Source organism: Anarhichas minor, unplaced genomic scaffold, assembly GCF_050575085.1.
Source record: "Anarhichas minor isolate MPS153535 unplaced genomic scaffold, ASM5057508v1 ptg000015l, whole genome shotgun sequence".
In the NCBI taxonomy this organism is placed as follows: domain Eukaryota; kingdom Metazoa; phylum Chordata; class Actinopteri; order Perciformes; family Anarhichadidae; genus Anarhichas; species Anarhichas minor.
The window spans coordinates 1,474,267-1,496,539 of record NW_027466461.1 but is presented as its reverse complement, the minus strand read 5'-3'; the positions used below and the strand labels follow the sequence as shown (position 1 = coordinate 1,496,539).

At 42.5% G+C, this 22,273-nt stretch overlaps 1 protein-coding gene across 4 annotated transcripts in view; it reads left to right on the top strand.

Annotated features, from left to right (window-relative positions):
- Positions 1 to 206: 206 nt before the first annotated feature.
- enpp6 (ectonucleotide pyrophosphatase/phosphodiesterase 6) overlaps positions 207 to 22,273 on the top strand; it is a 40,035-nt gene continuing 17,968 nt past the window's right edge. For 2 of the 4 annotated variants that reach the window (XM_076092066.1, XM_076092065.1), the window contains exon 1: positions 207 to 1,260. In XM_076092066.1, the coding sequence (XP_075948181.1) occupies positions 1,005 to 1,260 (256 nt within the window). In that variant the 5' untranslated portion in view covers positions 207 to 1,004. The remainder of the gene's footprint in view (positions 1,261 to 22,273) is intronic. The other 2 variants (XM_076092067.1, XM_076092064.1) reach the window with 2 other exon arrangements.

The following is a 22,273-nucleotide window of genomic DNA, read 5'->3' as shown; positions in this document are numbered from 1 at the left end:
ATAATCTGACTCCGTCTGCAAGAGAACTACGACTTGGGAGAAGATTTATTCTCCAGCAAGACAACGACCCCAAGCATACAGCAAAAGCTCCACAGAATGGTTCAAAGACAACAAGGTGAATGTTCTGGAGTGGCCAAGTCAAAGCCCAGACCTCAATCCAATCCAGAATCTGTGGCTGGACTTGAGAAGAGCTGTTCACGCCCGATCCCTGAGCAACCTGACAGAGCTTGAGCTGTTTTGAAGAAGAATAGAGAAACATCTTAGTGTCCAGATGTGCCAGCCTGAGTGAGACACATCCACACACACTCAGTGCTGTGATTGCAGCCAAAGGTGCATTTACTAAATACTGACCTGAAGGGGGTGAATACTTATGCAATCATTTACTTTACCTTATATATTTTTAATTAATCGACATTATTTTGTAAAAATCTGTTTTCACTTTGATATTAAAGAGGTTTTTTTGCAAATTCTTGTCAAAAAAGCCAAATTATATTGACCATGATTTCATGTATAAAAGCAAGAAAAGGATGAAACATCCAAGGGGGGTGAATACTTATGCAAGGCACTGTATATTGTAGTCTCATAGACTGTATATAGTGTAGCCTCATAGACTGTATATTGTGTAGTCTCATAGATTATATATTGTAGTCTCATAGACTGTATATAGTGTAGTTCCATACTGTATATTATGGAAGCCCATTTCCGCCAGCAAAAAAATAAATAATTAGAATTGTTTTTGTTTTTTTTATGACCTTTTTTTTTCTTGCAGAAATGGGCTTCCATAGTATATAGTCTAGTCTGCGGCTGTCTCAGCTCACAGCTTGGGGCAGCAGTGCTAGAGCGGCCTCCACAGCGCTTCGGTTGGGGTTTTATTAATAGAGAGCACGAGGCAACTACAGTAGCTTCCTGGCTGCGGCCAGCCTGTAGCCCCGCCCACCGCAGGGTGTCCACCACATGATCCCCACACAGATCAGTTCCAGGGTAAAGCCGGGTCACAGCACAGCATGTCCCCGAGACACACACCCGCTCTCTGCCTGCGGCTCCTCCCGCCGCTGCTGCTGCTGTTCGGAGCCGGACAGCAGTGTCTCGCTGCCCGTCCGTTGCTCGTGTTCCTCATCGATGGCTTCCGTTATGACTACATGGACGACCTGCACGCTCTACCCGGATTCCGCGAGCTCGTGGGCAATGGGGTGAAGGTGGACTACTTGACTCCGGACTTCCCGAGTTTATCATACCCCAACTACTACTCATTAATGACAGGTAATCTATCCATCCATCTATCTGTCATCTATTCCATTCAAATGAATGTGAACATTTAAAATAACCCAACTATGTTGCCAAAAAAGCATCAAAATAATAAAGTACACAATATTATTAATATGAATACGACACAAAATTAACACGACATTACGATTGTATAATAATGATAGATGTCAGTGGCGGCCGTGCATGTTATACCTGGGCCTGCACTCCTAAAAATGAAGCTCAACACCTACAAACACACTATGAGTGCAGATACATGAATACCCGCATGACGGGATGCGGCGGCATTAACGAACAATGCATATAATCAAAATAAATTCAGCTAAAACACGCATTCCGCCACACACTCAAGAGCACGGGCCATTCAAATATTATTCATATCAAAGGGAACAATATTACCCATATCATGAAAACGACACGATAGACAAATTAACAGAGCAGTAACTCTCTTCTCCAGGAAATACAAGACTCCATAGTTCTTGTTACTGACGGATTTATTGGTCTGTCAACACCGAGAGGGAAAATGAGTCCATATGAAAACACATGAATCTTCAAAGATGATCACTTAAATACTTAAACTTAACTTTAACACTTTAACTTTAACACTTTGCGCGGAGTATATCGGGTACATCCCAAGTCTCTTAATTGCATCCCCGTTTCCCTCACTTGGGTCCTTTCCTTGCGTCTTAGTCCCTCCCACCAGGGATGCATGGAGGAAACCATACGAGGAGAGAGGAACGAGGAAATATGTTTTAAGAGACACGAGACGTCCTTTCCTCAGTTGTGTCACGTGAAGCGACGTCTGTTTCTGATGACGGAGGATCAGCTGATCACAGCTGATCAGCTGTCAGTCGGCTTTAACAGCTGGAGAGACTTTTGATAAGTTTGTGTGTGTTCACATAATCACTGTACTTAATAATAGTAACTAATAATACTAATAACTAATAAATACACACAGTAATCACCACTGTAGAGGTGTTTCTCTCTGTAGTCTGTTAACAAACTGTGTCCTGTTTATAAACACAGGATCCATTTCTACCGGCGGAATGCGATCGTCTTATTTATGAATTATTTGTCTCTGTACGTTTTGAATCTATTAGATGTACAGTATTACGATGACATTTGAACAAACACAACACTGTGTCGGTGTGGTTGCTGCTGCTGGTGTTCCTGTCTGTGTGCTTGTCATGTTTGTAGCCTGTGCAGATGCTCCACTAGCTTTCCATCCTTGTGTTATTAGAAGCTGGGCTGTGTAATGAACCTTTTAGTTGTTGTTAGTTGTTAGAAAAATTCACTCGAGACTGGTGTAAAAATCATTCATCAATGGACATTTATTCTTTGCAAAGAAAGAGACAGGGTTGATTCACATACAGAATGTACATCAAGACCGCTCGAAGATCTTTCTCCGAGTCTCTGGTATTTATACGAAGTAAACAACATGCAGTGGGCTGGCACAGGGTAACACACACACATTTTGCGTTTCACACAGGCGTCTACGTATCTGGACACTTTAACAATTCGTTCTAGTACAAAGGTCACTTTCTCATAAATCATGGTCGTAAATCAGCCCTGCGTAAGTATTGATGCTTTCTACAAGTTTATTATCATTCTTATTCAGGACAAACAGCTGAAGTGTTCTTTCGGCAATCAACTGCTTCTTAATAGACTAAACATCTGCTGAAGATGCCTGGTGTCCCAGATAGTTCACACAAGGACACAGGCCTTAAACACTACAGAGGACATGAGCCTCTGTTAAATGTATAACATTCACTAATTATCAAACGCATACTAATTAGTCATTTAGATTTTTCCCAACATTAGTTTATCCACAGTCAGTCACTTCTAATATCTTCCCTCACTGTGTGATGACAACAATCATATTATCTATGACTCTGTGTGAGATCAGTCAGATACATTCTTATTGATTTCAGTTTCACATTGTGTGGTAAATGTTTGCTGAATCGTAGCGCTGCAATGGAGACAGAAAAGTAACACATGCTAGCCCAGACACAGCATCCATTCATCTACAGTGGTATGTGTGTAAACTTGTAATGTCCCGATGCCCCTTGTATGGAAACCAGTTGCAACATTTGATCCGTCCAGCAGGAGGAGCAGTGATTGTGGAAGCTGCCATCAGAGTGGAACTAGTGGTGCTAGTGCACCTGGAATCAGCTGTTCTTATCATACTTATGTGTTTGAGGGGATGTGTTTCCCACACAGAGCATACTTTTAGTGAAGCGCTTGTTATTATCATATCATACGGTCATAATAATATTATACTGAGGCTTTTTGTAAACCACTGATACAGACTCTGGTTACTGATCATACTTTCGCTTCTGTGCCATGAAAACTTCAAGAGATGCTCTGTTCAACAGAACTGCATGAAAAATGAAAGCAATACAGGAGTAATTAGGAACCAGTAACAATGACCTGTGTGTGTGTGTGTGTGTGTGTGTGTGTGTGTGTGTGTGTGTGTGCGCGCACACACACGCGCGTGTGTGTGACAGTGTGTGCTCCTAACAAGGCATATCATTTATGTCGACATAGAGTAGGCTGCACGCCGCTGAGGGGTCACACAGGAATAACTGTGCAGTCAAACTGCTTATGGAAGTGGCCACTTTTAATGGTTGAGCTGGTCTGGTTGAGGAGCAATCCAGTTCAGGACTTAAAGTACAATTATAATGATAAATGAGTGGCTGTCTACATTTGGTAGGCTGGAGAACGAGGAATAGATAAAAGCTCCATCATCCCAGTTGACAATGTAGATTTTTGTCAGAGTCCCAGGTTTGTAAAATAAATGATACATCTACCAGTTGTACCTTCAAAGGGAATGTCTCTGTTGATAAGTATTGCTGTGTCTCTAGTTTTAGAATCAGATCTAGAATTAAAGACTTCCCCTATCCAACTGCTATCAATCCCGTTGGCATCTGCATTGTTTCTTGTAGAAACGCTGCCGACATTAAGCTGCAAAAAGGTCAGCTCAAATTTGGTTCACGTTCCTCGACATGAAGCCCATTCATGAGTAAGCGAGGTAGAGTAGTATAAGACGAAGGCCATGGTATGCAATACTATGTGCTTCCATAAAAAGTGAATGTGAAAGTTTGCAGATGTGATATTCAAAAAGAAAGAAAGACAATGATGCCACACACTAACCATGCCTTGGCATTCCTCTCTTTATAGATGTGTTCATGTAGTAAAGACTCACACAATATTTGTCGAATTACACTTCAAATATAAGCCTAAATCATTGTTATTAAGAATTTAAAAGATAAATCAAATATTCAAAGGAAACTAAGCAAGGTGTTGCGTAACATTGGGGTTTAAAAAGTAGAAACAACAAAATAATGTAAAAAAGGGTATTAACTTCACCTTCTATTTTACACACAATGTCCAGAGTCTCCCACCTTTTCTGACAGGTAGATATACTCCAGGGACAAATTTAGTATCCATAAGCCAGAGAAAGAACAGCTGCAGGCCAAGCATGGGTCTCTCTATTTATGTCCATCTGACAGTCAATAGTCATCTTTTAGATCTGGTAAATAGGCAGCTGCCGTGTGCAGAGCAGCCATGCAAGAAAGTTCAGTCCCATAGTCCAGCAGCATCTCAAGAGACAAGTGGGTGTCAGCAGGACCAGGGTCCAGATAAAACCACTATCCATTGAAACCTGTGAGGCGGTTTCATCACCGTCGCCGGCGTTACATCCAGCCACGTCATGGATTTTGCAATGCCATCTTTACCATGTTAAACATACACACATTTTTAACACACATTTGGTTTAGCTCACACACGAGGACCATATTTGCATGTTTAAAATAAGAAGGAAATTACCAATGGCCAATGAGCAACTAACACTGGATAAGATGCAGAGACTGGCAGCGGGCAGTGTACGTCTTTTAAAAGCTCAGAGGGAATAATAATGAGCTGGGAAGAAGATTTAACCATTTGAAACATTGGTTTCTAGGACTCAGAAGGAAATTGGCTAATAATGAGTCAGCACTGCACAGTGTGAGAGTCCTAATACCCTCTACCTTTTTAACAAAATAATCCAGGAAGTCCTCCGCTAGTTCAGGGCTTGGTTCAGTGTTAGAGGTGGAGGAGCCATTCACAACAGAATCAATGCCTTGAAATAAAACTAAAACAAATAGATGATCTTTCCTCTTTAACTGCAGTCTGATAGTTGGCATTGTGACTTCTAAGGTTGTCAAAGGAGAGTTGAAACCTCTTAGCCTTCCTTAAACCTTGAGCTTTCCTGTATTGACTCTTCAGGGCCCGAGTGTGCAAATTGTGCCTTGGAGAAGGAATATGTTTTTTCTTTCACATTTTGAAAGGAGCGATATGGTCAAGCATAGAGAGGCAGATATTAATGAAAGACTTAGCCAAGGCATCAGAGCACTGTTATAAACATTTTGTGGTTAAGCTACTGGAGAATGATTCACAGAATTTCCTGGCAGAATCAGCATTAAGAACACGTGACAGGACAGTGGTACAACAGTTTATGGTCTGAGATGTAGAAGTCAACAAGGTTCACATTTAAGGGGAGAAAACCACTAGTGAGGACCAGGTCTCAGGTATAGCCTTTGGAATGTGTGGCACCTTTAACAATTTGGTTTAGACTGAAAGATCTAATAAGATAGACTTGATAAGATCCAGGAACTCATGGGGCAGAGGGTTAAAACAACATACATGGTATTAACATCACCATAGATGAGTACTCTCATATTTGAGTAAAGCAATACAGAGGAAACCATTTTGTTCAGAAGGTCTATTTAAAAGTATACCAAGCAGAGGAACTAGACCAGTAAAAAGTCAAAAGGGCCAAAGACAAGAAAGAGCACTGAAAACTATTTCTATGGATGACAGCAGCACCAATTTGACCCAAATACTGGGAGGGATGAAAATGAGGAAAGTTAACTGGGTAGCTGCAGTTAAGGGGACAGTATAATTAGGATTAAGCCAAGTAGTCATAAAAAGTCCAGGCAATGAGAAGTTTTAAAATCATTGCAAGTAAAAGACTCAGTGCCTCGTAGGGCTGTACCAAAGAGTTTGAAGCTTTCAGCGTCATTCATAAAGTTGACATTCTAATTATTATTATTGTTAACTCAGGCTGAGTATCCATATAGTGTTAGGGTTAGCTTCTAGTAGAAAATCTCTTTTCATATTTTGTTCGATTTTTATCAAACAAAATATTCTGCTTCAATCTATATTTGTTGGCGTTAAGCTTTTCAAAAACTACATTTTCACTGCGGTCAAAAACCTGTTGTACTGCATTGCTATATTTATGGAACTCAAAACACGTTCTGTATTACCTTATTCTTCTTATTATTATTGTCGGTATTGTAAACGTATAGATAGTTGTAGGTGTTTTTTATATTTGTCTCACTATACAGGTTAATTTTGATTGTTTTTAAATGCGTTCATTTCATATAAGCTGCTGGAATATTCAGGTTCTCCACTCCTCAACTTTTGAACTGAAAAGTGGAAACCGTGAATTCATGAAATCTATCAAAGACGTTGATATAATTGTGTTAACAGAAACATGGTGTCAAAATGATCTACTCACTCACTGTCCTCCAGGATATAATGAAGTCATGGTGCCCTCTATCAAATTTAAAAACATATGCAAGGGCAGAACATCGGGGGGGGATCTTGGTGTGGTATAAAGGAGACCTTTGCCATAAGATCTCACCAGTAAAACAGGGTAAATCACAGTGGCGGGCCGTGCATTTTATACCTGGGCCTTCACTATTGTCCTGCAGCTGAAATACCACCTTATAACCACATGATGGCGCCACAGCTATTATCAGTTTCTAAGGCTGTAAACTATGTACGTATTAAATGTACGTAACTATGTACGTATTAAATGTATGTAACGTTAAGAGAGAACAGAACATGTGGTCACTGTGGGACCGGTGAGGCTGAGACAGAGATGCACGTCCTCCTAAAATGCGAAACATTCAATAAAATTAGGAACATTTACTTAAAAAAAATTCACTCTGTAATCTCAGATTTTGAAAAATTTAGTGACATCTCAAAATTAAAAATCCTCCTAGAAGAAGGAGATAGGACATAGCTTGCTGCCCAATACATATTAACATGCCACAACCTGAGGGACAGTGAGTGACCTGCACACACACACTTTGATTATTATATATATATATATATATATATATATATATATATATATATATAATCTAGATGTTATATTAATGTTATTGTGTATTAATGTTTTTGTGTATTACTGTTATTGTGTATTGATATTATTGTATGTTTAATTTTTTGATGCTTTGGCAATACCATGCCAATAAAGCAAATTGAATTTGAATGTGAGAGAGAGAGAGAGAGAGCAGAACATTATGTAATGATGAATGATTGTTCATGAGTCTCAAATCTCAAGTCCATGTCAATTCTTTTGAGTCTCAAGTCAAGTCTCAAGTCACTGTGTGTCGCAGACTCAAGTCCCAATCTCTGCCGGTTGATGATGACACTGATGACCTCTTATAATGTTTTTTAGATTAACATATTTGCCATTTACTAGCGGTCCGCTAGCAAATGCTTGGTGGCCCGGTGCCGTTCCAGGTTTGCCAGATATCAGCCTCCACTCTATTCAATTTCCATGGGGGGTGGGGGGTTTGATTTTTGCTAACCAATCACTAGACACCAACGTACCCGTTGCCTGAATCTAATGCGTTTTAAGTCGACAGGTGATGTGTTGCCATGACAACACACTTTGTGCCGGTGTTTTAGGAATAGAGCGGAGCGAATTACAATAATAAAAAAACAGAACTAACCTACAATGACGGGCGATATTGAGAAGACATGCCTTTTGTTAATGAAGGGTTCGTGTCAGATTGTAAACTATTATTCAGCAGCCCAAATGCGTGAGAGGACATTGACTGAATGAGTCAGAGATGTAATTCTCCATATCGACCAGGCATCTGTTCTGAGAGGATTTGTGTAAATGTTTAAGATCACTTGTAAGGGTGGAATTACATAATACATAATCTACATTTAAATTATGTATTTATTGGCAGATTTATGAGGTATTAATTATCAATCTCTTTTGAATTCGATCCATTTGTTCACGGATTAATATGTTGATTAATCAATTATTTTATAATTCTTTCATTTCCCATTTAATATCAATTAATGAAATACTCAGTATATTAATCTACTAGTTTATGAATCAATTATTGTATTATCAGGTAAAGATGCTTTATAATTATTACCATGACACTTGTGGTCCCATTGTTGCTATGCATAGTATCCATCTAGAGCAGGGGTCGGCCACCTTTACTATCCAAAGAGCCACTTTGCCCTATTTTCCACCAAATACAATTCGTCTGGAGCTGCAAAAGCTATTTGATATCACAGCTTATAAAGTTTTATATATAGTTATATTATTTATACAAAAACTATAGTTTGTTGTATTTATGAAAATATAGAACAAGATTAAAGACAATTCTTGACATTTTATTGCAATTCTACCTGTTATAACAATATCAAACTCTTATGAAGAGGAGAGTTTGCTGCAGCAGTTGAGAAATCACTCTTTGTCGCTCATCTCCAGCGTGACACTTTTCAGCAAATGCTGTGTTTCTTCTGGAAGTATCTTTCAACATCACATTTTTTGCACATATCAAGCATACAGGTAAGCCAGCATCGTTGGCAGTGAAAGCAAATGAAGACGTCCACGCAGAATTAAACTCTATTTTCCTCCGTGACTTTTCTTTTTTTGGATTTATCCATTGGTAGTTTACCGAGGGCAGGGTCTGCAGATCATGATGAGCCACCTGCAGGGAAAGGCTCTTGACAGGCGTAATAGGATGTGACGCACATTTTAGGTGACAAAATATTAAAACATTTTTATTTAAGGTCAGGTGTTTCTGACCTTGTTGTCTTTACTAGCAGCTGTTGTCCAGTTAAAGTCTGCATTATTACGGAGGAAGCAGCTGTTATTGGAGCGATTAGCGAGCAGCGTGTCCAGCGGCTGTCGTGTTTAGAAATAAACGTGAGAACAGACTGCTCTTAACTCAACTCTTTATTCCATAGCTGCTCCGGTCCATTACCCCACAGTCTAGACCCCTTCCCAGGTCGCCCTGCTTCGCCCCCATTCCCCTGGGTCCTAAGTCCCCACATGTACAGCTTCGCATAACATCTATGTGACAACATGTATTTATAATAAACACCACAGCATTTAGAAAACGAAGCTGAAACGCCGTGTGGACAGAGATCGTTTAAAGCGAAAACGTATTAGTGTAACAGAGGGGCTGAAGAGCCGCATGCGGCTCCGGAGCCACAGGTTACCGACCCCAGATCTAGCATGAGACAAGTCAATGAGCCTCTGTCTAGAGAATGTAGAGAGAAAAAAGAGGCACAAAAGAAGTCCATCACAGAGAGAGAGCTGAGCAGAGTGATAGAGTTCAGTTCAGATCTTTATTGTCCCACAAGAGGAAATTCTTAATGCAGTAATGCAGCATGAAACACAAACGTAAGACATGAAACAAGAAACAAAGTAAAAGAACACACTGAGGGACCGATCAGACAGAGACGTGTTGCTAGAAACTTCGCTTGAGCCCTGTTACAGTATGACGGTATACCTATATGAAGGTATTCATCAATTTACTCCTATTTACAGACGCTCCGCTTTCTATGATGCTGTATTGATGTGATGTATGGCAGTGCACATCATGGTCACCAGAGGTTATCCTCTATGTGGTAACAGCAGCTGAGCTGTTCAGGGTTCAGTCTTCTTCCAACTACAAAAGCATGTTATTATCCGCGAGTAAGTTAAAATAGTCTCTTCTTTTCAGCGCTCGTCAATGTCACACTTTGGGTACATTTTCTTTGCTTCACTGGTATAATAGTTGATTCCTTCCATATTGTAAAGACTTTGCTGCACTCGAAGCACCTCTAGATAGCAAAGCAGCTCCTTTAGATATCGAAGCAGCTCCTTTAGATATCGAAGCAGCTCCTTTAGATATCGAAGCAGCTCCTTTAGATAGCGAAGCAGCTCCTTTAGATATCGAAGCAGCTCCTTTAGATATCGAAGCAGCTCCTTTAGATAGCGAAGCAGCTCCTTTAGATAGCGAAGCAGCTCCTTTAGATATCGAAGCAGCTCCTTCAGATATCGAAGCAGCTCCTTCAGATATCGAAGCAGCTCCTTCAGATATCGAAGCAGCTCCTTCAGATATCGAAGCAGCTCCTTCAGATATCGAAGCAGCTCCTTCAGATATCGAAGCAGCTCCTTTAGATATCGAAGCAGCTCCTTCAGATATCGAAGCAGCTCCTTTAGATATCGAAGCAGCTCCTTTAGATAGCGAAGCAGCTCCTTTAGATATCGAAGCAGCTCCTTTAGATATCGAAGCAGCTCCTTCAGATATCGAAGCAGCTCCTTCAGATATCGAAGCAGCTCCTTCAGATATCGAAGCAGCTCCTTCAGATATCGAAGCAGCTCCTTCAGATATCGAAGCAGGTACTTCAGATATCGAAGCAGCTCCTTCAGATATCGAAGCAGCTCCTTTAGATATCGAAGCAGGTACTTCAGATATCGAAGCAGCTCCTTTAGATATCGAAGCAGCTCCTTCAGATATCGAAGCAGGTACTTCAGATATCGAAGCAGCTCCTTTAGATATCGAAGCAGCTCCTTTAGATATCGAAGCAGCTCCTTTAGATATCGAAGCAGCTCCTTTAGATATCGAAGCAGGTACTTTAGATATCGAAGCAGGTACTTCAGATATCGAAGCAGCTCCTTCAGATATCGAAGCAGCTCCTTTAGATATCGAAGCAGCTCCTTCAGATATCGAAGCAGCTCCTTTAGATATCGAAGCAGCTCCTTTAGATATCGAAGCAGCTCCTTTAGATATCGAAGCAGCTCCTTTAGATATCGAAGCAGGTACTTCAGATATCGAAGCAGCTCCTTCAGATATCGAAGCAGCTCCTTCAGATATCGAAGCAGCTCCTTTAGATATCGAAGCAGCTCCTTTAGATATCGAAGCAGCTCCTTTAGATATCGAAGCAGCTCCTTTAGATATCGAAGCAGCTCCTTTAGATATCGAAGCAGCTCCTTTAGATAGCGAAGCAGCTCCTTTAGATATCGAAGCAGCTCCTTTAGATATCGAAGCAGCTCCTTTAGATATCGAAGCAGGTACTTCAGATATCGAAGCAGCTCCTTCAGATATCGAAGCAGCTCCTTTAGATATCGAAGCAGCTCCTTTAGATATCGAAGCAGCTCCTTTAGATATCGAAGCAGCTCCTTTAGATATCGAAGCAGCTCCTTCAGATATCGAAGCAGCTCCTTCAGATATCGAAGCAGCTCCTTCAGATATCGAAGCAGCTCCTTCAGATATCGAAGCAGCTCCTTCAGATATCGAAGCAGCTCCTTCAGATATCGAAGCAGCTCCTTTAGATATCGAAACAGGTACTTCAGATATCGAAGCAGCTCCTTTAGATATCGAAGCAGCTCCTTCAGATATCGAAGCAGGTACTTCAGATATCGAAGCAGCTCCTTTAGATATCGAAGCAGCTCCTTTAGATATCGAAGCAGCTCCTTTAGATATCGAAGCAGCTCCTTTAGATATCGAAGCAGCTCCTTCAGATATCGAAGCAGGTACTTCAGATATCGAAGCAGCTCCTTTAGATATCGAAGCAGCTCCTTTAGATATCGAAGCAGGTACTTCAGATATCGAAGCAGCTCCTTCAGATATCGAAGCAGCTCCTTCAGATATCGAAGCAGCTCCTTTAGATATCGAAGCAGCTCCTTCAGATATCGAAGCAGCTCCTTCAGATATCGAAGCAGCTCCTTTAGATATCGAAGCAGCTCCTTCAGATATCGAAGCAGCTCCTTTAGATATCGAAGCAGCTCCTTTAGATATCGAAGCAGCTCCTTTAGATATCGAAGCAGCTCCTTTAGATATCGAAGCAGGTACTTCAGATATCGAAGCAGCTCCTTCAGATATCGAAGCAGCTCCTTCAGATATCGAAGAAGCTCCTTTAGATATCGAAGCAGCTCCTTTAGATATCGAAGCAGCTCCTTTAGATATCGAAGCAGCTCCTTCAGATATCGAAGCAGCTCCTTCAGATATCGAAGCAGCTCCTTCAGATATCGAAGCAGCTCCTTCAGATATCGAAGCAGCTCCTTTAGATATCGAAGCAGGTACTTCAGATATCGAAGCAGCTCCTTCAGATATCGAAGCAGCTCCTTTAGATATCGAAGCAGCTCCTTTAGATATCGAAGCAGCTCCTTTAGATATCGAAGCAGCTCCTTTAGATATCGAAGCAGGTACTTCAGATATCGAAGCAGGTACTTCAGATATCGAAGCAGGTACTTCAGATATCGAAGCAGCTCCTTTAGATATCGAAGCAGGTACTTCAGATATCGAAGCAGGTACTTCAGATATCGAAGCAGGTACTTCAGATATCGAAGCAGGTACTTCAGATATCGAAGCAGCTCCTTCAGATATCGAAGCAGCTCCTTTAGATATCGAAGCAGCTCCTTTAGATATCGAAGCAGGTACTTCAGATATCGAAGCAGCTCCTTTAGATATCGAAGCAGCTCCTTTAGATATCGAAGCAGCTCCTTCAGATATCGAAGCAGCTCCTTCAGATATCGAAGCAGCTCCTTCAGATATCGAAGCAGCTCCTTTAGATATCGAAGCAGCTCCTTCAGATATCGAAGCAGGTACTTCAGATATCGAAGCAGCTCCTTCAGATATCGAAGCAGCTCCTTCAGATATCGAAGCAGCTCCTTCAGATATCGAAGCAGCTCCTTTAGATATCGAAGCAGCTCCTTCAGATATCGAAGCAGCTCCTTTAGATATCGAAGCAGCTCCTTCAGATATCGAAGCAGCTCCTTTAGATATCGAAGCAGCTCCTTTAGATATCGAAGCAGGTACTTCAGATATCGAAGCAGCTCCTTCAGATATCGAAGCAGCTCCTTTAGATATCGAAGCAGCTCCTTTAGATATCGAAGCAGCTCCTTTAGATATCGAAGCAGCTCCTTCAGATATCGAAGCAGCTCCTTCAGATATCGAAGCAGCTCCTTCAGATATCGAAGCAGCTCCTTCAGATATCGAAGCAGCTCCTTCAGATATCGAAGCAGCTCCTTTAGATATCGAAGCAGCTCCTTCAGATATCGAAGCAGCTCCTTCAGATATCGAAGCAGCTCCTTTAGATATCGAAGCAGCTCCTTCAGATATCGAAGCAGCTCCTTTAGATATCGAAGCAGCTCCTTTAGATATCGAAGCAGCTCCTTTAGATATCGAAGCAGCTCCTTTAGATATCGAAGCAGGTACTTCAGATATCGAAGCAGCTCCTTCAGATATCGAAGCAGCTCCTTCAGATATCGAAGAAGCTCCTTTAGATATCGAAGCAGCTCCTTTAGATATCGAAGCAGCTCCTTTAGATATCGAAGCAGCTCCTTCAGATATCGAAGCAGCTCCTTCAGATATCGAAGCAGCTCCTTCAGATATCGAAGCAGCTCCTTCAGATATCGAAGCAGCTCCTTTAGATATCGAAGCAGGTACTTCAGATATCGAAGCAGCTCCTTCAGATATCGAAGCAGCTCCTTTAGATATCGAAGCAGCTCCTTTAGATATCGAAGCAGCTCCTTTAGATATCGAAGCAGCTCCTTTAGATATCGAAGCAGGTACTTCAGATATCGAAGCAGGTACTTCAGATATCGAAGCAGGTACTTCAGATATCGAAGCAGCTCCTTTAGATATCGAAGCAGGTACTTCAGATATCGAAGCAGGTACTTCAGATATCGAAGCAGGTACTTCAGATATCGAAGCAGGTACTTCAGATATCGAAGCAGCTCCTTCAGATATCGAAGCAGCTCCTTTAGATATCGAAGCAGCTCCTTTAGATATCGAAGCAGGTACTTCAGATATCGAAGCAGCTCCTTTAGATATCGAAGCAGCTCCTTTAGATATCGAAGCAGCTCCTTCAGATATCGAAGCAGCTCCTTCAGATATCGAAGCAGCTCCTTTAGATATCGAAGCAGCTCCTTCAGATATCGAAGCAGGTACTTCAGATATCGAAGCAGCTCCTTCAGATATCGAAGCAGCTCCTTCAGATATCGAAGCAGCTCCTTCAGATATCGAAGCAGCTCCTTTAGATATCGAAGCAGCTCCTTCAGATATCGAAGCAGCTCCTTTAGATATCGAAGCAGCTCCTTCAGATATCGAAGCAGCTCCTTTAGATATCGAAGCAGCTCCTTCAGATATCGAAGCAGCTCCTTTAGATATCGAAGCAGCTCCTTTAGATATCGAAGCAGGTACTTCAGATATCGAAGCAGCTCCTTCAGATATCGAAGCAGCTCCTTTAGATATCGAAGCAGCTCCTTTAGATATCGAAGCAGCTCCTTTAGATATCGAAGCAGCTCCTTCAGATATCGAAGCAGCTCCTTCAGATATCGAAGCAGCTCCTTCAGATATCGAAGCAGCTCCTTCAGATATCGAAGCAGCTCCTTCAGATATCGAAGCAGCTCCTTCAGATATCGAAGCAGCTCCTTTAGATATCGAAGCAGCTCCTTCAGATATCGAAGCAGCTCCTTCAGATATCGAAGCAGCTCCTTCAGATATCGAAGCAGCTCCTTCAGATATCGAAGCAGCTCCTTCAGATATCGAAGCAGCTCCTTCAGATATCGAAGCAGCTCCTTCAGATATCGAAGCAGCTCCTTTAGATATCGAAGCAGCTCCTTTAGATATCGAAGCAGCTCCTTTAGATATCGAAGCAGCTCCTTTAGATAGCGAAGCAGCTCCTTTAGATATCGAAGCAGCTCCTTTAGATATCGAAGCAGCTCCTTTAGATATCGAAGCAGCTCCTTTAGATATCGAAGCAGCTCCTTTAGATATCGAAGCAGGTACTTCAGATATCGAAGCGGCTCCTTTAGATATCGAAGCAGGTACTTCAGATATCGAAGCAGCTCCTTTAGATATCGAAGCAGCTCCTTTAGATATCGAAGCAGCTCCTTTAGATATCGAAGCAGCTCCTTTAGATATCGAAGCAGCTCCTTTAGATAGCGAAGCAGCTCCTTTAGATATCGAAGCAGCTCCTTTAGATAGCGAAGCAGCTCCTTTAGATATCGAAGCAGCTCCTTTAGATATCGAAGCAGCTCCTTCAGATATCGAAGCAGCTCCTTTAGATAGCGAAGCAGCTCCTTCAGATATCGAAGCAGCTCCTTTAGATATCGAAGCAGCTCCTTTAGATATCGAAGCAGCTCCTTTAGATATCGAAGCAGCTCCTTTAGATATCGAAGCAGGTACTTCAGATATCGAAGCAGGTACTTCAGATATCGAAGCAGGTACTTCAGATATCGAAGCAGGTACTTCAGATATCGAAGCAGCTCCTTTAGATATCGAAGCAGGTACTTCAGATATCGAAGCAGGTACTTCAGATATCGAAGCAGCTCCTTCAGATATCGAAGCAGCTCCTTTAGATATCGAAGCAGGTACTTCAGATATCGAAGCAGCTCCTTCAGATATCGAAGCAGCTCCTTTAGATATCGAAGCAGGTACTTCAGATATCGAAGCAGCTCCTTCAGATATCGAAGCAGCTCCTTCAGATATCGAAGCAGCTCCTTTAGATATCGAAGCAGCTCCTTCAGATATCGAAGCAGCTCCTTTAGATATCGAAGCAGGTACTTCAGATATCGAAGCAGCTCCTTTAGATATCGAAGCAGCTCCTTTAGATATCGAAGCAGCTCCTTTAGATAGCGAAGCAGCTCCTTTTGATAGCAAAGCAGCTCCTTTAGATAGCAAAGCAGCTCCTTTAGATATCGAAGCAGCTCCTTTAGATATCGAAGCAGCTCCTTTAGATATCGAAGCAGCTCCTTCAGATATCGAAGCAGCTCCTTTAGATATCGAAGCAGCTCCTTTAGATATCGAAGCAGCTCCTTCAGATATCGAAGCAGGTACTTCAGATATCGAAGCAGCTCCTTTAGATATCGAAGCAGCTCCTTTAGATATCGAAGCAGGTACTTCAGATATCGAAGCAGCTCCTTCAGATATCGAAGCAGCTCCTTCAGATATCGAAGCAGCTCCTTTAGATATCGAAGCAGCTCCTTCAGATATCGAAGCAGCTCCTTTAGATATCGAAGCAGCTCCTTCAGATATCGAAGCAGCTCCTTCAGATATCGAAGCAGCTCCTTTAGATATCGAAGCAGCTCCTTCAGATATCGAAGCAGCTCCTTTAGATATCGAAGCAGCTCCTTTAGATATCGAAGCAGCTCCTTTAGATATCGAAGCAGCTCCTTTAGATATCGAAGCAGGTACTTCAGATATCGAAGCAGCTCCTTCAGATATCGAAGCAGCTCCTTCAGATATCGAAGAAGCTCCTTTAGATATCGAAGCAGCTCCTTTAGATATCGAAGCAGCTCCTTTAGATATCGAAGCAGCTCCTTCAGATATCGAAGCAGCTCCTTCAGATATCGAAGCAGCTCCTTCAGATATCGAAGCAGCTCCTTCAGATATCGAAGCAGCTCCTTTAGATATCGAAGCAGCTCCTTTAGATATCGAAGCAGCTCCTTTAGATAGCGAAGCAGCTCCTTTAGATATCGAAGCAGCTCCTTTAGATAGCGAAGCAGCTCCTTTAGATATCGAAGCAGCTCCTTTAGATATCGAAGCAGCTCCTTCAGATATCGAAGCAGCTCCTTTAGATAGCAAAGCAGCTCCTTCAGATATCGAAGCAGCTCCTTTAGATATCGAAGCAGCTCCTTTAGATATCGAAGCAGCTCCTTTAGATATCGAAGCAGCTCCTTTAGATATCGAAGCAGGTACTTCAGATATCGAAGCAGGTACTTCAGATATCGAAGCAGGTACTTCAGATATCGAAGCAGGTACTTCAGATATCGAAGCAGCTCCTTTAGATATCGAAGCAGGTACTTCAGATATCGAAGCAGGTACTTCAGATATCGAAGCAGCTCCTTCAGATATCGAAGCAGCTCCTTTAGATATCGAAGCAGGTACTTCAGATATCGAAGCAGCTCCTTCAGATATCGAAGCAGCTCCTTTAGATATCGAAGCAGGTACTTCAGATATCGAAGCAGCTCCTTCAGATATCGAAGCAGCTCCTTCAGATATCGAAGCAGCTCCTTTAGATATCGAAGCAGCTCCTTCAGATATCGAAGCAGCTCCTTTAGATATCGAAGCAGGTACTTCAGATATCGAAGCAGCTCCTTTAGATATCGAAGCAGCTCCTTTAGATATCGAAGCAGCTCCTTTAGATAGCGAAGCAGCTCCTTTTGATAGCAAAGCAGCTCCTTTAGATAGCAAAGCAGCTCCTTTAGATATCGAAGCAGCTCCTTTAGATATCGAAGCAGCTCCTTTAGATATCGAAGCAGCTCCTTCAGATATCGAAGCAGCTCCTTTAGATATCGAAGCAGCTCCTTTAGATATCGAAGCAGCTCCTTCAGATATCGAAGCAGGTACTTCAGATATCGAAGCAGCTCCTTTAGATATCGAAGCAGCTCCTTTAGATATCGAAGCAGGTACTTCAGATATCGAAGCAGCTCCTTCAGATATCGAAGCAGCTCCTTCAGATATCGAAGCAGCTCCTTTAGATATCGAAGCAGCTCCTTCAGATATCGAAGCAGCTCCTTCAGATATCGAAGCAGCTCCTTTAGATATCGAAGCAGCTCCTTCAGATATCGAAGCAGCTCCTTTAGATATCGAAGCAGCTCCTTTAGATATCGAAGCAGCTCCTTTAGATATCGAAGCAGCTCCTTTAGATATCGAAGCAGCTCCTTTAGATATCGAAGCAGCTCCTTCAGATATCGAAGCAGCTCCTTCAGATATCGAAGAAGCTCCTTTAGATATCGAAGCAGCTCCTTTAGATATCGAAGCAGCTCCTTTAGATATCGAAGCAGCTCCTTCAGATATCGAAGCAGCTCCTTCAGATATCGAAGCAGCTCCTTCAGATATCGAAGCAGCTCCTTCAGATATCGAAGCAGCTCCTTTAGATATCGAAGCAGGTACTTCAGATATCGAAGCAGCTCCTTCAGATATCGAAGCAGCTCCTTTAGATATCGAAGCAGCTCCTTTAGATATCGAAGCAGCTCCTTTAGATATCGAAGCAGCTCCTTTAGATATCGAAGCAGGTACTTCAGATATCGAAGCAGGTACTTCAGATATCGAAGCAGGTACTTCAGATATCGAAGCAGCTCCTTTAGATATCGAAGCAGGTACTTCAGATATCGAAGCAGGTACTTCAGATATCGAAGCAGGTACTTCAGATATCGAAGCAGGTACTTCAGATATCGAAGCAGCTCCTTCAGATATCGAAGCAGCTCCTTTAGATATCGAAGCAGCTCCTTTAGATATCGAAGCAGGTACTTCAGATATCGAAGCAGCTCCTTTAGATATCGAAGCAGCTCCTTTAGATATCGAAGCAGCTCCTTCAGATATCGAAGCAGCTCCTTCAGATATCGAAGCAGCTCCTTCAGATATCGAAGCAGCTCCTTTAGATATCGAAGCAGCTCCTTCAGATATCGAAGCAGGTACTTCAGATATCGAAGCAGCTCCTTCAGATATCGAAGCAGCTCCTTCAGATATCGAAGCAGCTCCTTCAGATATCGAAGCAGCTCCTTTAGATATCGAAGCAGCTCCTTCAGATATCGAAGCAGCTCCTTTAGATATCGAAGCAGCTCCTTCAGATATCGAAGCAGCTCCTTTAGATATCGAAGCAGCTCCTTTAGATATCGAAGCAGGTACTTCAGATATCGAAGCAGCTCCTTCAGATATCGAAGCAGCTCCTTTAGATATCGAAGCAGCTCCTTTAGATATCGAAGCAGCTCCTTTAGATATCGAAGCAGCTCCTTCAGATATCGAAGCAGCTCCTTCAGATATCGAAGCAGCTCCTTCAGATATCGAAGCAGCTCCTTCAGATATCGAAGCAGCTCCTTCAGATATCGAAGCAGCTCCTTTAGATATCGAAGCAGCTCCTTCAGATATCGAAGCAGCTCCTTCAGATATCGAAGCAGCTCCTTTAGATATCGAAGCAGCTCCTTCAGATATCGAAGCAGCTCCTTTAGATATCGAAGCAGCTCCTTTAGATATCGAAGCAGCTCCTTTAGATATCGAAGCAGCTCCTTTAGATATCGAAGCAGGTACTTCAGATATCGAAGCAGCTCCTTCAGATATCGAAGCAGCTCCTTCAGATATCGAAGAAGCTCCTTTAGATATCGAAGCAGCTCCTTTAGATATCGAAGCAGCTCCTTTAGATATCGAAGCAGCTCCTTTAGATATCGAAGCAGCTCCTTCAGATATCGAAGCAGGTACTTCAGATATCGAAGCAGCTCCTTTAGATATCGAAGCAGCTCCTTTAGATATCGAAGCAGGTACTTCAGATATCGAAGCAGCTCCTTCAGATATCGAAGCAGCTCCTTCAGATATCGAAGCAGCTCCTTTAGATATCGAAGCAGCTCCTTCAGATATCGAAGCAGCTCCTTTAGATATCGAAGCAGCTCCTTCAGATATCGAAGCAGCTCCTTCAGATATCGAAGCAGCTCCTTTAGATATCGAAGCAGCTCCTTCAGATATCGAAGCAGCTCCTTTAGATATCGAAGCAGCTCCTTTAGATATCGAAGCAGGTACTTCAGATATCGAAGCAGCTCCTTCAGATATCGAAGCAGCTCCTTCAGATATCGAAGAAGCTCCTTTAGATATCGAAGCAGCTCCTTTAGATATCGAAGCAGCTCCTTTAGATATCGAAGCAGCTCCTTCAGATATCGAAGCAGCTCCTTCAGATATCGAAGCAGCTCCTTCAGATATCGAAGCAGCTCCTTCAGATATCGAAGCAGCTCCTTTAGATATCGAAGCAGCTCCTTTAGATATCGAAGCAGCTCCTTTAGATAGCGAAGCAGCTCCTTTAGATATCGAAGCAGCTCCTTTAGATAGCGAAGCAGCTCCTTTAGATATCGAAGCAGCTCCTTTAGATATCGAAGCAGCTCCTTCAGATATCGAAGCAGCTCCTTTAGATAGCAAAGCAGCTCCTTCAGATATCGAAGCAGCTCCTTTAGATATCGAAGCAGCTCCTTTAGATATCGAAGCAGCTCCTTTAGATATCGAAGCAGCTCCTTTAGATATCGAAGCAGGTACTTCAGATATCGAAGCAGGTACTTCAGATATCGAAGCAGGTACTTCAGATATCGAAGCAGGTACTTCAGATATCGAAGCAGCTCCTTTAGATATCGAAGCAGGTACTTCAGATATCGAAGCAGGTACTTCAGATATCGAAGCAGCTCCTTCAGATATCGAAGCAGCTCCTTTAGATATCGAAGCAGGTACTTCAGATATCGAAGCAGCTCCTTCAGATATCGAAGCAGCTCCTTTAGATATCGAAGCAGGTACTTCAGATATCGAAGCAGCTCCTTCAGATATCGAAGCAGCTCCTTCAGATATCGAAGCAGCTCCTTTAGATATCGAAGCAGCTCCTTCAGATATCGAAGCAGCTCCTTTAGATATCGAAGCAGGTACTTCAGATATCGAAGCAGCTCCTTTAGATATCGAAGCAGCTCCTTTAGATATCGAAGCAGCTCCTTTAGATAGCGAAGCAGCTCCTTTTGATAGCAAAGCAGCTCCTTTAGATAGCAAAGCAGCTCCTTTAGATATCGAAGCAGCTCCTTTAGATATCGAAGCAGCTCCTTTAGATATCGAAGCAGCTCCTTCAGATATCGAAGCAGCTCCTTTAGATATCGAAGCAGCTCCTTTAGATATCGAAGCAGCTCCTTCAGATATCGAAGCAGGTACTTCAGATATCGAAGCAGCTCCTTTAGATATCGAAGCAGCTCCTTTAGATATCGAAGCAGGTACTTCAGATATCGAAGCAGCTCCTTCAGATATCGAAGCAGCTCCTTCAGATATCGAAGCAGCTCCTTTAGATATCGAAGCAGCTCCTTCAGATATCGAAGCAGCTCCTTCAGATATCGAAGCAGCTCCTTTAGATATCGAAGCAGCTCCTTCAGATATCGAAGCAGCTCCTTTAGATATCGAAGCAGCTCCTTTAGATATCGAAGCAGCTCCTTTAGATATCGAAGCAGCTCCTTTAGATATCGAAGCAGCTCCTTTAGATATCGAAGCAGCTCCTTCAGATATCGAAGCAGCTCCTTCAGATATCGAAGAAGCTCCTTTAGATATCGAAGCAGCTCCTTTAGATATCGAAGCAGCTCCTTTAGATATCGAAGCAGCTCCTTCAGATATCGAAGCAGCTCCTTCAGATATCGAAGCAGCTCCTTCAGATATCGAAGCAGCTCCTTCAGATATCGAAGCAGCTCCTTTAGATATCGAAGCAGGTACTTCAGATATCGAAGCAGCTCCTTCAGATATCGAAGCAGCTCCTTTAGATATCGAAGCAGCTCCTTTAGATATCGAAGCAGCTCCTTTAGATATCGAAGCAGCTCCTTTAGATATCGAAGCAGGTACTTCAGATATCGAAGCAGGTACTTCAGATATCGAAGCAGGTACTTCAGATATCGAAGCAGCTCCTTTAGATATCGAAGCAGGTACTTCAGATATCGAAGCAGGTACTTCAGATATCGAAGCAGGTACTTCAGATATCGAAGCAGGTACTTCAGATATCGAAGCAGGTACTTCAGATATCGAAGCAGCTCCTTCAGATATCGAAGCAGCTCCTTTAGATATCGAAGCAGCTCCTTTAGATATCGAAGCAGGTACTTCAGATATCGAAGCAGCTCCTTTAGATATCGAAGCAGCTCCTTCAGATATCGAAGCAGCTCCTTCAGATATCGAAGCAGCTCCTTCAGATATCGAAGCAGCTCCTTCAGATATCGAAGCAGCTCCTTTAGATATCGAAGCAGCTCCTTCAGATATCGAAGCAGGTACTTCAGATATCGAAGCAGCTCCTTCAGATATCGAAGCAGCTCCTTCAGATATCGAAGCAGCTCCTTCAGATATCGAAGCAGCTCCTTTAGATATCGAAGCAGCTCCTTCAGATATCGAAGCAGCTCCTTTAGATATCGAAGCAGCTCCTTCAGATATCGAAGCAGCTCCTTTAG